This window comes from Chrysemys picta, chromosome 12 (genome assembly GCF_011386835.1).
Source record: "Chrysemys picta bellii isolate R12L10 chromosome 12, ASM1138683v2, whole genome shotgun sequence".
In the NCBI taxonomy this organism is placed as follows: domain Eukaryota; kingdom Metazoa; phylum Chordata; order Testudines; family Emydidae; genus Chrysemys; species Chrysemys picta.
In genome coordinates, this window is record NC_088802.1 from 25,481,032 (window position 1) to 25,497,742 (window position 16,711).

Below are 16,711 nucleotides of genomic sequence, written 5' to 3' on the forward strand. Positions count from 1 at the left end.
GAAAAAGATCCAAAAATCGGGACTGTCCATATAAAATCGGGACATCTGGTCACCCTAGTTTTTACACTCCTGGGGGAATTCACAAAGACAATGGGAAGAATTCACTAAGCAGCCAGGCTCTTACATTCTGTTCTGTCTGAGGAGACAGAGCCTACCCCATGCCTACCTCCTCAGAAACACCCCAAAGCCCTGCCCTTGCACATCGAGCATACTGCAATAGCGAGTGAGAGGGACAATGTGCGTCTCTCTCTCTCACACACACACACACACACACAGAGCTCAGCCCCCTGGAGGTGATTTATGTCTCTACCAGCTGCTCCTGGTGCCCAAACCACCCTGCCTGCACTTCTTCAGAAGGGCATGTGACCACTCTTGCAGCTTCCCTTTGCTTCCCCATCAGAAGTCATTTTTCTGTGACGAAGCAAAGAAATCTGCAGGAGACATGAATTTTGCAGCAGTGATGCAGAACTCCCCCAGGAGTATACTTAAATGCATGCACAGCACCATTGCAATCAAGAGTACTCATGTGTTCCCAGTCAGGCAAGTGCTTAAGTCCCTTGCTGAATGGGAGCCTGAGGACTACAGTTCCCATCATGCACCACGGGAACAAGACTACAGCTCCCATCATACATAGGGGTGGCTAGTGACTACAGCTCCCATCATGCATCAGGGTAGGGGGAAAGACGAGAACATCTAACTCCAGCATAGATACATGGTGTAATTCCCATGATGCCCCTGTGAGAGCCGAGGTGCCCTTCGGCGGTTAGCCGGAGACTCCAAATCCCGTCAGTCCCTGCGCGCAGGACTCCATTTTCCGTGATGCACCGGGCCACACTCCCTCTATCGGCCGGAGGGTATCTGCGGCGCATGCGCGCTCCTCCCGAACTTGTGGAGTTCGGGGTGCGCCGCCATCTTGTCACGGTCTCAGCCAGCGCTGTGTAAGCGATGGGGGAGGAGGGGTCTGTCTCTTAAAGGGGACACGGCCCTAGGGTGGGCCCTCCCCTCCTCGGGGTAAGCTCAGGGAAAGGGGTGGGGGGCTCCGGGTCGGGCTCGGGGGTACGGAGCGGGACCCGGTGCTGCCCCCATCCCGCGCTCTGCCCCAACGGGCCCACTTTAAGGTACCGCGGCGGAAAAAACGCAAGAGGCAGTTGGGGAGGGGGAGAGTCAAGGGGGATTAGCGCGCGCACCCACCTCTCCCCGCACAACGGCCGCTCCTGCCGCGCGCCTCGCTCTAATTGGCCAGAGGCGCCCGGCTGGAAGCGCAGCTTGAGGGAAGGGGAGGGTGATCCGGGCCTTGGGGGAGGTGCCATAGAGGAGAGGGCCCCTCGTGGAAGTGGGCAGGAGCAGGGCTCTGATGGGGTTGAGGGAAAGGGGCGGGGCTATGGTGGTAGGGACGGGGGAGTCTGGGGAAGAGGGGCTATGATGCGGGAGGGGCAGGGTTGAGGAAAATGGGAGGAGCTATGGTGGTAGGGACAGGGGTGGTGGGTGGAGCTGAGGATGGGAGGACCGGGGGTGGTTCTGAGAAGGGGAGGGGCAGGGATGGGGCTGATGAATATTGGAGGGAGTATGGTGATGGGTGGGGTTGAGGAAAAGGGGAGGGGCTGTAATGGAAGGGGCAGAGGTGGTCTAAGGAGTAGGGGCGGGGCTATGGTGGGGGAGACAAGGGTGGGGGGCGGAGCTGAGGAGGGGCTTTGGTGGGAGGGGCAGGGCTGAGGGGCCATGGTTGGGGGAAGGCAGGCAGTGTGGGGTGGTAGCTCTAGGGCTGTATGGGTAGCCGAGGTGGTGACTGGCCTGGCCTGGCCCTGAGTTTGTTCAGGGGATGTTACTGGGGCAGGCTGGAGTGGGGCATTGGGTACCACTGTCCCTATGTGGTGAGAAGGGCAGGGCACAGTGGGTCCCAGGGATGCATTGGGGGGAGCAGCAAGTAAAGGGCACTGCACAATGAATGTATAGATCGATTTACTCCTTTGGTGAGGAAGGGGTTGGGTGTTGTTGATGAAACTGATTACTTTTAGACAAACTAATACAGCAGGAGAGGGAAGAGGCCTTTGAGAATCTCTCTGGGAGGCCTGTCCCCCACACCCCTTATCTCCTTGCACCCTAATGATGTGATAGTCCCTTTTCCTCCCTCCCACCCCCCCCCCCACCCCGACCCATTTCTTCCTGGGATATTCCCCTTGCCTTCTCCTGACTGACCGATCTCTACTGAGACGTCCCTCTACCTTGTTTGGTCCCTCACCCCACACACTATTTCTTTTGGTGGGTACAGTCTTCACTAGTTGGGTTCTCAGATGCTTTCCTCACCCCCAGTAATGTCCTAGTTGGGCTCACTGCCCCCTGTATCTGTCTCAGTGTGTCTCCCACATCACCACGGACAGGATCTCAGCACCACTCCCTCTGTGTGGCCCCAAGGGGTTTGCAGCTTATGCCCTAGTCTCTCTCTCTCCCCGCTCCCAGGCAGGCAGCATCCTTGGTAGGAGGATGGAGCAGAGGCGGCAGGGCCGCCAGCGGGCCTCTGAGTGCATCCGCAAACAGAAGCGCAAGGAGCTGGACGCCCGGCGCAGCAAGTGCCGCATCCGCATCGGGGGCCACCTGGAGCAGTGGTGCCAGCTCAAGGAGCAGCTGGGCTTCTCCCTGCACTCCCAGCTGGCCAAGTATCTGATCGACAGGTGAGGAGTGACTGGAGAGGGAGGGATGGGAGTATTGGTCCCACAGCAAGTGCCAGGGTATGGGAGATAGGTCCTATGGGAGGAGGGGGAAGTGGCAGGGGCTCTGTAGAATGGACATAGGAGACCCTTGATTTCTTTCACAGCCCACCTCCCACACACCTTCCCCTAACAGGGCCTACCCTCCTCACAGCCCCCATTTCCCTCCCAGATCCTCACAGGTTCCTCCTGTCCCAAGCATCCCATTCCCCCCCCAATTTCCCTGACAAGCTCCAGTTTGTCCTTTCCCCTGATTTCCCCCATTGCACCCTAACTGGCGTCTGACCTTGATGCCTGTCCCGTGTGGTGGTTGAGATTTTGGGGTGGGGTGATGGAGGTCATGGAGCAGGTTCCCTTTTCTCTTCCAGGTGGATGGGCTCAGCAAGGGGGTGCAGGAGCTGTGTTTTCAGGGTTCCCTCCCTGCCCCTCGCTGTTCACTCAGTCTCTCACCTTCTGTCCCACCTCTCTCTGCTGCAGGTATACTTCCCAGGGCTGCGTGCTGAGTGCAGGTAGGCACCTCTCCTGCCCAAATGGGGTCTCTGTGACTCTGCATGCACTTCTCCTTGGGGGGAAGGGTATGCAGCTTTGAGTGTCCTTCTAAAAAGGGAGGTGTGTGGGGGGACCCCCCACACAGTGACAGTCATTTCAGGGAGAAAGATTACATGGTGGGGGTTGACTGTGCTTCAGCCCCAGTGGTGCTGTGTTATATGAGTGGGCATGATGGGGGGGGGGATCACCTTGTGTTTGTGGCACTAACTCTCTATACCCCTTGTGGCTCAAGTCTGTGGTTTGGCAGTAGTGCCTAGTGGCTCAAGTCTGTGAGTTGGCAGCGCTCCACTTGGTTCTGACCCAGGGCCCTGGGGCTGGTAGTTCAACAGAATCACGAAGTTTGCTCCCTAGGTTTCTTCCTACAGTACCCCCTGCCTCTCCAGAGGCCCAATAGGGGCCTGGTTATTGACTTGCAACACGTACTCAACTGAAAGGGGTCCAGAGGTTCCTCACCCTCACTCTGATGGTGTCTGCTATCTCTCTGATGGTGGCCTGCAGCTCCATATTGAGGTCTGCTTCAGGCAGCATGGAACTCCTGCTGTACCCCTGCAGGAGCTACCAGGAAGGTCTGCTCCCTTGCACTGACCACCCAGGCTGCGCAGTGCCCTTTCAAGCTCCACATCCATTGTGAGCACACCCAGCAGATGAAGCTGGGCGGAGCCTCCAGGGCCCAGAGCTGCTCCTTAACCCTCTGTTCCCCAGCATAGGGTTTGTACATCCCATCACAGGGGGTTAGAGTTAATTAAGGGGATATTGCTGTGGTCTGCAGGGGTATTCGGTTGTATGGAAGTGGTGCTGTGGCCTCCTGTCATGGAGTTCGGAGTGCAATCCAGATCAGTAAGAGGTTGTGTCCCACTTTCCCTGCAACCCTGGGTGTCCTACAGTGCTTTGCAGCATAGGCGCTGACTCCGTGGGTGCTCCGGGGCTGGAGTACCCACTGGGAAAAATTAGTGGGTGCTCTGCACCCACCGGCAGCCAAGCTCCCCACCCCACCTCCGCCTTCTCCCTGAGCACGCCCGCATCCCCACTCCTTCGCCTACCTCCCAGTGCTTGCTGCCGCAAAACAGCTGTTTCGTGGAATAACAAGCTTCAGGAGGGAGGGGGGAGGAGCGGGAACGTGGGCGTGCTCAGGGAAGGAGGCAGGGGTGGGGTGGGGATTTGGGGAAGGAGTCGAATAGGGGCAGGGAGGGGGCGGAGTTGGTGCGGGAACTTTGGGGAAGGGGTGGAGTCGGGGCGGGGCCAGGGGCAGAGTGGGGTTGAGCACCCACCGGTGCCAGCAGAACTCGGTGCCTATGCTTTGCAGTGCACAGCCTGGGATGCTCGCAGTCACCCTACAAGCATGCTCTGTAGGAGAAAAAGGGACCCCCTCTGGCCCCTGGTTTGAAGCAGGTGCCCCATCCTTCCTTATGGCATATGAGTGCAGCTCATACGACTAGGTCCGTTTGCTTCTGATCAGCTGCTGACAGACCTCACTGTGCGTACAGCTCTTTTGATTGCTTCTTGGTGCGCTCAGTATCTGCTTCTTTTCTCCTACTGCCTTTTCTGCTTGTGACTCATCTTTATGCTTTCCTTTGTTCTATTTCCTTTCCCGAAATAAACAGAAAACAGTAAAACTGTAACCTTTCTTTGACTCTCCCCAGCCTTTTCACTTGAAAAATACTTTAAAACTATTCTACTAGTGCTTGGAGTGCAAACCTCAGTTAAAATAGCAAGCTGTGTATAAATCTTATTTCGACTACACCACTGTCAAAGGGTGTTGGGGTGTGATCCAGACCAGTAAGGGGTTGTGTCACTGCTTGCCCTGCAGCCCTGGGTCCTGTACAGTGCTTTGCTGCTGTAGCCCACAGCCTGGGATGCTCACAGCCAGCCTACAAGTATGCAGGTTACACCCTGAGTGTCTGTGTGCTAGACAGCCTGGGTTCAGCAGCTCTGACCCCAGCAGCGAGTCTACAGCACTACTCTGACTTCCACCAGTCTTGGTTACAACCAGCAAGTTGAGCCCAACACTTTCCTAGTCCCGAATTTTCCCCAAACCACATGCTCTGCAATGTCTAGCTCTCTCCTGGACAGTTCAGAGAAATAATATGGTCAGCTTGTTCCTTTGAAGAGTCAAAAGTACGTCATAGTTTATTAACCAGGATAAATACACCTTGCCCTGCAAACAGCACTGAGTTGGTTTATAATAAAAATCAAAGAAGTTTATTAACAGGACATTGGTTAAGTGATACCAAGTGAAAGGAATAAAGTTAGAAAGGGAAACACGCAAATAGAAGTGAAAACACGGATTGAAAAGTCTAAAACTGAATCTAGCAAGATACAGGCTTTGTTCAAAATGTTTTTTCTCACCAAGCTTCCTTCTTCACAGCCGTGGTTCACTTTCCCTCGGTCAGGACCTTCCACAGAAATACAAGATGTTGGCTTTCCTTGTCTCCCTAGGTGAAAGATCTTTGCCTAAGCAGGTTTCTCGCCTATATTCAGTTTCCAGGGACTTCAACCCCTCCCTTGGTTGAAGGGCCTATCTTTCTTAGCTTGTAAGAGGTCTGTTTCCTTGTGTCTGTCTAATGATGGATGCCAGACATGGCTTCTCTCTTTGCTTATATCTTCTTAAGTTCAATGATTTTGTCTCAAGAGGCAGAGTGACCTCATGCTGTTCTTTCTGTCCTGTGGACTTCCCATTCCCCTGCTGATTTCTATGTAAATAGGGCTTCCATTGTTTTTGGTCACACCTTGCTTAATTTTACTGGAAACAGATAGCTACCTTGGCTCCTGTCTGCATGGGGACCTGTTTCTCCCTGTTTGACCACAGACTTTAAAGCATAATATCATTCAGTATCCATATTTTCTCATATTGTGTTTATACATACATTTCACAATGATATTACCAGTTTACCAGTGTGTTACTAGCTTTCAGAAAAGACCTCACTCTATGCACTTTTATAATACAGTAATATTGTATACAATCAGTTGATTCAATTGCTTATCACTTGAGGTTCAAACACCCCCACCCCCATCTTTATAGACCAGTAAACTTGGCAATATTTTTTTTTTGAAAAGTAAAGCCCAGACCAAGCTTCTCTCTCTTGTTGGGGCATAGACCCCTTGCTGTCCCTTCCCCCACTTGTTAGCTTGATAGCTTTGGGTATTTGATATGTAAATAGACCTTCATTGTCTCTCCCTGACAGCCTGGTCAGAGAAGCAAATACATTCCTTTGTCTAGGGCAGACCTGTTTACAACTCCCCTGACATGTCTCATTTAAACATACTTTAGTCACAATTCTAGTTTATATCCATAACTCTTAACGCACATTGCGTCCATACATCACGCAAGATTGATCAGTGAGGTATTAGTTTTCAAATGATACCTGATAAGGCATATGTTGTACAAAGGTTATTCCAGTAGTGTGCAGTGTATGAATACAGGTGTATTTAGAGTCACACGACCATGAAGTTGGGTAATGGGGGAGGAGGGGATGGTGCTGTGGCTCCCCCAGAGGGGTAGGATTATATGGAGAGGTTGGGGTAAATGTTGGGATGGTGCAGTGTCCCCTGTGAGTGCTTCAGTTTTAGGCGGGGGTGGACAGGTTATATGGTGCTAGGGGCACACTGTGGTTTACATGTGGTTTCCCTCTCTCCCCCACCCAGGGCAGGGTGGCTCAGATCCCAGCGCTCTCCCCACGGATGCCCTGCAACACCTGGTCGTCCTGTCTCATGTTCACAGCCAGGAATGCAGCTTTATCCCCAATGTGAAGACCCCCTCACCAGGCGACAAGGGGGCCCCAGGGAGTCTAGTGTGGGAGTGCATGGCTGGACACACCTTCTCCTGGGGCCCCTCTGCACCGGAAGAGCAGGGCTGTGCCCCACCGGGAGATAGTTCACAGCCCGGCAAAGCTGCTTCCCGGCGCAAGAAGGAAAGAGGGGCCAGCTCAGAGTCTAGCCCACTACCTTCCCCAGTTACCAGCCGCAGGCGCTCACTCCGCAGGGCAGCGCTTGCCCAGGACTCCTCTGGGACGATGGTTAAGGTGGAGCCCAACCCCCTTGGGGACAGTGGGGTGGTGGAGAGAATGGCAGCTCCATCATCCACCAGCAGCATGGACCATGGCGGAGAACTAGGAGCAGGAAGTTCTGACACTGACGCAGGTGAGGGAGTGAGCAGGACCCCCATGATCCCGGACCCCTATGCAAGCATGGGGTGGCACGATGGATGCAACTGACCAGCCTTCCCTTTCCCAGGGCCCCACAGCCTTCTCCTGTCCAGCCAAAACTGGGATTTCTCCTCCCTCTCTCCACTGGCCCTTGATTTCTTGTGCCCCTGTTGTCTCCAAATCCCCCATAGCACTCCCAGCCCAGAGTACAGGCTAGCCAGCTCCCCCTGTACATTGGAAATACAAGTTCAGATAGCCCTTCCTCCACCCCATACCACCCCCTCCCTATCTGAAGGGCATCCACTGGACTCTGTTAAGCAAACGAGCATCCCATGAGTCTTAGCTCCATCCACAGTAATGATAGGGATCCTGTAATAATAACCACCCTCCTCTAAACTAATCCCTGTCCCCCTACATTCGCCCCCACCCTTGGACAGTACAGGAGCCTGACACCAGGCCCTGAGCGTCAGTCAGCAGAGTCAGGCCCTTTCGAGTCAACAGGAGAAATGAGTTGAAGAGGAAGGGACCCCCCTTGCCAGACCCCAACACCCAAATGTTCCCATCATAGGCATCCCAGGCCCCATCAAACTGCAGCTTGAGGACTAAGCATCTACCCTAAAACCAGGCTGAGGCCTTGGATGGTTCAGAGATTTAAATCAGTTACAGGGACAAGGGTGGGTCACTGAGTCACAGGGCCCTGCAAGGCTTTCATTAAGTTCCAGGAACATGGGTAGGTCTCCTCTTTGCTAGGTCTTTTAACTGTGTCGTAACCAACCAGGTCACTGGCTCGGTGATGCTTGAAGTGAGTATGTGGCCTTAGTGAAAGCACCCAGCGTGTCCCTGCTGTTCATGGGGAGAGAGACAGGTCTTTTTAGTGACGAGGGCCCAAGTTCCATGGAGAACTTTTCAGATCGACATCTGTCCTGGGAGTGAGTTGGGAGCTAGGGCAGGCATCCTATGCTGTTCACACTGCTGACCTAGTTGGCAGGTGTATCCTGACTTCTGTGAAGCTTTCAAATGCAGCCCCATGTTAGGCATGGGGCAGTGGTCCAGCCGGGAGGTCCCGAGGAGAGGGGTGGTTTTGGGGTCCCCCAGCTATGGAGGAACAAGGGCTGGAACACAGAAACTGCCAGAACAGATCAGACCAGGGTCCATCTAGCCCTTTATCCCTCAGTAACCGGTATCAGGTGCTTCATAGAAGGGGCAAGAGACCCCCTATTGGACAGTTATGGAACAACTTGTTTATAGGTTCTTCCTAGCCCCCTTCCTCTGGCCTGTTAGAGGTTGGTTTATACCCTGAATGAGGATTTAGTTCCCTTCCTCGGGGCCTTATCACTCTGCATTCCTCTCTCCTCCCAAACCTTCCCTGCACCGTCTCTCCCACCATTGCAGTTGCTCCTTCCTGCCCCGTCCCTTCTCTGCAGATCTCAGCTTCATGGTTCCATCTCACCCTTCAACTGACTTCACCTAGTTTCTCTCCCTACAGCTCCCCTCCCTACAGAGGCAGAGGCTGGCATGGAAGGGATAGAGCCAGAGAGGTGAGTGACGGTGGCTCTTCCCCTCATCTGTCCCTGGTGCTTACCTATCCCCTGCGCGTGTGCTCCTGGGACTAGAGAGGAGCTGTCCCATATCCCCAGGACTGCGATGACCCAGAGTCACTCCCATCTGACAACGTCCGGTGTGAAAATAACAGCTGAGTTCTCAAGCCAGTTCCCAGTGGGGCAGTCTTGCCCCATCCCTATAATTACGCATCAGCCCTGTTGTGAACAGCTTGAGCAGAGAGGCCAGTGACTGACGGGGACAGGTAGGCAGGATGGCCATCAGGCTGTGAGGAGAGATGGTGGGATCAGGAGCCACAGAGCCCTCAGAGACTTCCTCTCAGAGCCATGGCTCCAACCCGCTCTCTTGACATTTGATTCTTGCAGTGCACCAGGATTGGAGGATAAATCAGAGGAGGTGCCTGAGCCCAAAGAGGATGAGGATGAAGACTTCACCGAAGAAGATGACCTCACTTACACTGACGACCTGCGAGATGAGAATTACCACCCCTCGCTGGACAGGTAAGGGAAGCTAGAGCTGGGCTGGGAGGGAGCTGATTGTGCTGCTCTCTGAAGGGCTGCCAGGCTGGACCGAAGTCTGGCACTTTATGAAGAGTCTGTGTAGTTTCTTTCTGACGTAATGCCACAGCCCTGCTCGTCTGTCCCTTCGCCTTCCGTACATTAACAATTAACCTAGGAACCCACAGGGCATATACAGAACAAGGTTTCTCTCTCCATAGCTTTTCCTGGATCCCTGCCTTTTCCCACCCCCTCCCTACTTTGTGGTTGCCAACACTTTGCTGGCATAATTAAAGCCTCACTCTGATTTCACATGCAGCTGTGGTACCCTGGGATGCTCATAAACACAACTGCTGAGAGCATATGCTCCTAATTCTCAGTTGTGTGAGTGAGATCAGAATCCGGCCCTGGAATTGTAAATTCCCCAGGGTATGGACTTTATTTTCATTACTGGTAAGAGGAGGGGAAGGGATTTGCCCACTGCACTGTCAGAGGGTAGATGGCCCTATGAAGGCTCAGGAGCCTAGCCCACATCTTACAGGCTCCACAATGGGGAATGAGGCAGCTCAGGTTCACCCAGGGGTACTGGGAGGCAGTTAATTAGGCAGGGAAGCTCCTGGGCATGATAAAAAAAAATTAAGGACCTCAGTTAGGAGAGTTCCTGAGAAGAAAGGCAGCTGCTAGAGAGCCACCCTCTCTGGTGAATGGCTAACACTCCAAAGAGAGAGAAGCGGGGCAAGCCTACAGAGGGGGAGAGGCAGGAGGTAGCAGCAAGGGGCTGACAAAGACTGGTTCTGGCTGATCCAAACGGGCCCTGAGCTGAACCCGGTGAGTTGGGCTGGCCTGGGCCCCCCTGCGTACTCCAGCCAGGGGCGTATGGAGAAGAAGGTTCTAAACGCAGGAGACCGAGGGCTGACTAACACCTACTAGAGCCATGGAACTTCTGACTCCCCATCACCCTGAAGGAGCTAGAGACTGCTGAGGATCTGGACAGGAAAAGTCAAGTTGTAACAAGGACTTGACAAACACAGAGTTGGGTGTGATAGCATCAGGGGCTGGAGCCAAGTTGGTGGGATCTGATAGACAAAGCCCCTTATTTCACCCACACAATGAGTCAGTTTCAGAGCTAGGAACAGACCCCAGGTGTTCTTCCACCCAGTGTTGTCCCTTAACCACAATCCCATCCTTCCTCCCAAGCTTCCTTGCGACTTTATCCTGATACTGGGAACGAGAGACCCATTTGTTAAACATACTCTGCAGAGGGAAAGCTGCTCTGACAAATCTAACCCTGACTGTTGTGTGACTAAACTCTCAGCTCTAACTTGACGTGAACGTGGAATAATTCATTGATTCCTTTAGCGCTGGCTTGGAAGGGATGCTTTTAGTCTGTATGCCTCTCCCTGGGTGGCATTGGGTTGCTTTCCCTCTGTTTCTCATGTCTAGCTTCACCTGCCATTAGAGAGCCTCCTCTCACAGGTTGTAACCAGTTCTTGCGTCCATCTTGTCCATCCAGTGACTCCGAGCTGAAAAGAGAGCAAAGCCAGACCAAGAGCTGCAAGAGACCCATGAAGGCTGCGCAGCTGCCTACTGAGACGAGTCCAGCCAACGGCAGCCCCTCTGAGGAGAAGGTGGTGCAATCCAGGTGAGAGGGGAAGACAGGCAGAGGGCCAATCTAGGTGAGGAGGGGGAACCTGAGCAAATAGGGAGAGGAGAAAGGAAGGCGAGAAGTGGGTGAGTGAAAAGGAAGGGGTTGAGGTCAGTTTGTCTATCTCAGCTCGATCATCCAAGTGGCTCTGGGCCCATCTGAGAAGTGACTGCATTTCCCAACCCCAGAGCTTTCGAATGCTGGCTAACCTAGAGGCCCGAGGGCGTGCGTGGGGCTGTCCTGTGCTCTGTAACTACAGCCCCCGGCAATAGCAGCCAGACCAAACTGCAGCCAATTCCCAGCGCAGAGCTGTCTTCCACACCACACTGGGTGTCTCAGGCCTGCTCTACACTTAAAATGTAGATCGACATGGCTACATCACTCAGGGGTGTGAAAAATGTCTCACCTCTAAGTGCCATAGCTATGCTGACCTAGCCCCTGATTAGATGCAGCCAGGTTGATGGAAGAATGCTTCTGTATACCTAGCCAGTGCTGCTCACGGAGGATGTTTAGCCGCTATGATGGGAGCCATGTGAGGACCTGAACAAAGCCCATTGACATTAATAGAGATTCTTTCCATTGACTTCAATGGCAATTGAAGTGATGGAACTAGGGGACAGCAAGGGAGACAAGTGTACTAGAGTCTGGGTAGAAAGAGAAAATATAGTAGAGCTGAAATTTGCCCATGTCACAGCTCCATTCAGTGCAGGGGGAGCTGTCAGGGAACCTGTAGCAGCTCCCTGATTCTGCACCATTTGCCCTCTGCATAACTTAGAGAAGCTCCTCAATGGCTCTAATTTAGATCACTTGCATTAGATTCCTAACATCAATGGAGGATTGATATATGAGAGGTCCCCGCACAGCACCAGAGAGTGCAGGGAGGGTTCCACAGGAGCCATCTCTGCCTGCAGAGAGTTCCACTGGCACAAAGGGATTTCCCCTCTGGCATGTGGGGCCAGAACATGGTCTCTTTGTGTTGCCCAAGTGGTACAAAGTGGCTATAGTGTACTGCAGTATCCTGCTCACCAGGGAAGAGATGAATGGCTAAATAGGGCTTCAGTGTGTAAGTAGTTAATCCTGGGGGAATTTTGCGCCAAAATATTACAGATTCTGTGCACAATATTTTAAAATTCTGCATATTTTATTTTTCAAAAATAATACAATATAATCACGCCGGTTTCAATTATTTTGGTAATTTATTTCAAATACCTCTCGGCAAGTACGTCTGTAACAATACAGACAACAACAACAAAAAGATTCAGGAAATGTTTTTTGACAAATACATTCTTTACCGGGCATATTAATACTGAACTTTGATAATAATTCATTTAAACTACAATACAGAAATGTATTTCCCGCACCATTGAGAAGCGGCCCAAAGGCTTGGAGATGTCAGGGGTAATGAAGGAGCTGAGGGAGAGAGAAGTAACTGCTGGGAAGGAGCCTGGGAGTAAACCTGTAGGGTTGCTGGATGTGGGTGGGAGAAGTATGGAACAGGTTTTTTTGGGGGGGTGCGGAATTGTTGGGGCACCTCCCCCCATGCCTCTCCCATTCAGTCAGGCACATCTGCCTCTGTCCCCATATGTCCCTGCATCCCCACTCCCCATTCAGCCATACATTTCTGCACATGTCCCCATATGTCCCTGCACCCTTCCCCCCCCCACCTCCATCTCCATGTGACCCTGCACCCTCACTCTTGTTTGGCCCTGGGCTCAAAGTGTTACCCCACTAGCTCCTGTGTTCCCACCCCAGTCTGTCCCCCCCACTATCCCTTCGGAACCTCAGTTTGTGTGACACCCTCCCCCTCCCCTCCCCCCCCCCCCCCCCCCCGGCAGCACCATGTGCCCCGCTCTGACCCACTCCATATCCTGTGCCTCCTCACCTGGCAGGGCACTGTGAGAAAGGCAGACTCTGTCCCCTCCCTCTCTGTGGCTAGTTGCTCTGACCCATGAGCTAGTTGCCCTCTCTTCTGGCATCACATCAGCCCCTGATGGATGAAAGGTGTAATTGCAGTTTCCCTTCACCTCCCAGTCATAATCAATTATTCTACGGCGGGGGGTGGGGGGGGAAATATCTGCGTGGGGTATTAATTCTGCACTTGCGCAGTGGCTCAGAATTCCCCCAGGAGTAAACTAATGCTGTAGTTTTCATAGGGTTTTATCACAGAATGATGATAAATATTCAGCAGTGAAGTGTCTGGTTCTCTGCACTGAAGCTGCTAGTGTGAATCTGTAATACTTTTATGCAGAAAATGATGTATGCATTAGCGTATTGTTTCTTAGATTATAAGGCCAGAAGGGACCATTGTGATCATCTAGTCTGACCTCTTGCATAATGCTGTCCATTGGACTTCCCTGAATTAATTCTTGTGTGCACTAGAGCAGATCTTTTAGAAAAACATCCAATCTTGATTTAAAGATTGCCAGTGATGGAGAATACACCACTACTCTTGGCAAGTTGTTCCAAGGATTAATTACCCTCATTGTTAAAAATTCGCTTTATTAATAATCTGAATTTGTCTAGCTTTAATTTCCAGCTTTTGGATTTTGTTAGTTAGATTGAAGAGCCCTCTGTTATTGAATTTCTAGATAAATGATGCTGAAAATTTGCTCATTGCTGAGAAGATGTGTTGATTTCAATGCTAGTTTCTGATGTTGATAGTTGAGTTAATCTCTGAAGATCCAAGGAAGCCAAGTTAAGATTGGGTGGGTGTTGGAAATTGCTTCGGGTGACTGAGCCTAATGCAACCTTCATTGAGGTGAGAGGAATGACTCACAATAAATCACTGGAAGTTAGGTCAGGTCCTTAGTGAATGATTAGGCTCCAAGTCACCAAGGTATTTAAAAGTCAGTACTGCCAATCTCAAGTGTACAGAAGTAATGAGTCACATCTCAAAAATCATGAGTATTTGATATGGGTTTTTTTTTTTTTAATTGTTTTGGATTTTTCTAATAATAAATTATAGGTTCTTTAAATTTGTCTTCTGGTTTCTGAGCCTTTAGGTCACACTCAGGACACATTTTCAATGTTTTTTTTTCCCCTAAGCATGAGGGCTAGAAACTTACATTTTATCTAAATAAAAGCTAAAATTGTCCTGTGATCACTTGATTCCAGGAGCTGGGTCTTTACGAAAAACACCAAATATCACGAGACTCTCAGTAAATTCACAAGGGCTGATAGTGATGCCTGTGTTTAAACACATGGATAGTCCAATAGAAGTCAATGGGCTTACTCATATGCTTAAAAAGAAGCATATGCTTCAGTCTCTTGTTATGTAAGGCCGTAGTTCAACACCAGGGAATTAATTATAGACCCTAACTCTGTCTTTCCAGACTTTCTAATGTTTTTATTATATAGGGAGGTGTAAAAGCATTTCCTTTGGAATTAGCTGAATTAAGTGTGAACAGTCTTCCATCCTCAACTATCTCGTCAGGATGATATTTTTTTTGTGGGGGTTATGGGAGAAAGAAGCCCCAAAATATACACCCAAACACATACCAAGTAAGTATTAACATGCACAGTCACGGCTCTTCTGCCTTTTTCATTTCTAGTTGTTTTTGTGACTTCAATTCTATACTGAAAGTCTATTAATGTCTCTTTTACAGGGGCTGCTGAAACTAAGAAACAATTTGCTACCAGCGGAGAACAAGTTCTGGAGGCATTAATCAAAGCACAGCAGAAAATAATGGTAAATTATATATTTAATTTGCACTCCCCCTTCCTCTCCCTGCAGCATTTTAATTTTACCATTAGAGGGACACCATCTACTCAAAAATCATGCTTGTCTGAAAACTTTCTACCTACAAGTAATCTCTAAAATCACTGGAAATAAAAAGATTATTCCCTATAAATCTTTCTTTTTCCTTCAGTTTCTTTACTTTATGCATTTGAGAGCACTCTGTTAATAGTTATTTAAGGCAAGATTTTCAAAGGTGTGTAAGTGTGTAGTGTGATTTTCAAAAGTGCCTAACTAAGTAGGATAGATATCAGACTCCCACTGAAATCAAATGTAGAGCACCTGAACTTTTCACTAATTTTAAAGATTGACTGAACTTGTTGATGGTGTCCCTTTTAAGGTTTAAAGGAAGTAATGGTTTTGATCAAATAAGTTACACATTGATGTGTGTTTTTTTTTCTGTAGCCATTATGATACCAATAGCTAGGGAGATGGAGACAGGAAAAAAAAATAAGAGGAGCAAGAAAAAGAGCATCAAGAGCACATTGCATACCGGAGTGTGTGTTCCTTCGCAGACGACTCTCATCTCCTTCTGTAAGTACCGTCATCCCAATCTGATGACAATACATGTGTGCAATATACAGTATTGCAAAGTGTTGAGCAGCCTCAACTTGCACTTGCAAAGTAAGCTGCATAGCCTACATCTTACATAATGGAAATGGCAGCTCGTCAGTGATTTTTAACATCTATTTTCTTCACCAAAATGGGAATTTTGCTATTTTCTAACTTCTTTTTCTTTTCAGGACATTCCATCACAGACCAACAACAACAAAAGTGAAGTGGCTGCAAGATTTACATTGGAAGGTGGATAATGCAGACAGAACATTTTAAATTAGATCAAACTTCAATGTATAAAGAACGAGGAGTACTTGTGGCACCTTAGAGACTAACAAATTCATTTGAGCATAAGCTTTCGTGGGCTAAAACCCACTTCATCGGATGCATGCAGTGGAAAATACAGTAGGAAGATATAAATACACAGACATCTGATTTGTGTCCATTTATTCTTTTGCGTAGAGACTGTTCGGTTTTGCCAATGTACGTGGCAGAGGGGCATTGTTGGCACATGATGGCATATATCACATTGGTAGATGTGCAGGTGAACGAGCCTCTGATAGTGTGGCTGATGGTGACACCATCATAGGACCTAATCACATCAGCCACACTATCAGAGGCTCGTTCACCTGCACATCTACCAATGTGATATATGCCATCATGTGCCAACAATGCCCCTCTGCCACGTACATTGGCCAAACCGAACAGTCTCTACGCAAAAGAATAAATGGACACAAATCAAAGAATTATAACATCCAAAAACCAGTCGGAGAACACTTCAACCTACCTGGTCACTCAATAACAGACTTCAAAGTCGCAATACTCCAACAAAAAAACTTCAAAAACAGACTCCAACGAGAAACTGCAGAATTGGAATTAATCTGCAAACTGGACACTATTATATTAGGCTTGAATAAAGCCTGGGAGTGGATGGGTCATTACACAAGGTAAAAACTATTTCCCCATGCTAATTTTCCCCACCACCACCACACTGTTACTCACACCTTCTTGTCAACTGTTGGAAATGGGCCATCCTGATTTTCACTACAAAAGTTTTTTTTCTCCTGCTGATAATAGCCCACCTTAATTGATTACTCTTGTTATAGTTAGTATGGCAATACCCATTTTTTCATGTTCTCTGTGTATATATATCTTCCTTCTGTATTTTCCACTTCATGCATCCGATGAAGTGGGATGTAGCCCACGAAAGCTTATGCTCAAATAAATTTGTTAGTCTCTAAGGTGCCACAAGTACTCCTCATTCTTTTTGCTGATGCAGACTAACATGGCTACCACTCTGAAACTAGGTGTATGTGACCAAG

At 49.9% G+C, this 16,711-nt stretch overlaps 1 protein-coding gene across 10 annotated transcripts in view; it reads left to right on the forward strand.

Annotated features, from left to right (window-relative positions):
- The first annotated feature begins 705 nt into the window (after window positions 1-705).
- LOC101952299 (zinc finger protein 692) overlaps window positions 706-16,711 on the forward strand; it is a 37,095-nt gene continuing 21,089 nt past the window's right edge. The window contains exons 1-7 of one of the 10 annotated variants that reach the window (XM_065562348.1): window positions 706-938; window positions 2,458-2,669; window positions 3,183-3,214; window positions 6,897-7,391; window positions 8,883-8,934; window positions 9,322-9,456; window positions 10,967-11,095. In XM_065562348.1, coding sequence (XP_065418420.1) covers window positions 2,482-2,669; window positions 3,183-3,214; window positions 6,897-7,391; window positions 8,883-8,934; window positions 9,322-9,456; window positions 10,967-11,095 — 1,031 coding nt within the window. In that variant the 5' untranslated portion in view covers window positions 706-938; window positions 2,458-2,481. The other 9 variants (XM_005312419.4, XM_065562350.1, XM_024112791.3 and 6 more) reach the window with 9 other exon arrangements.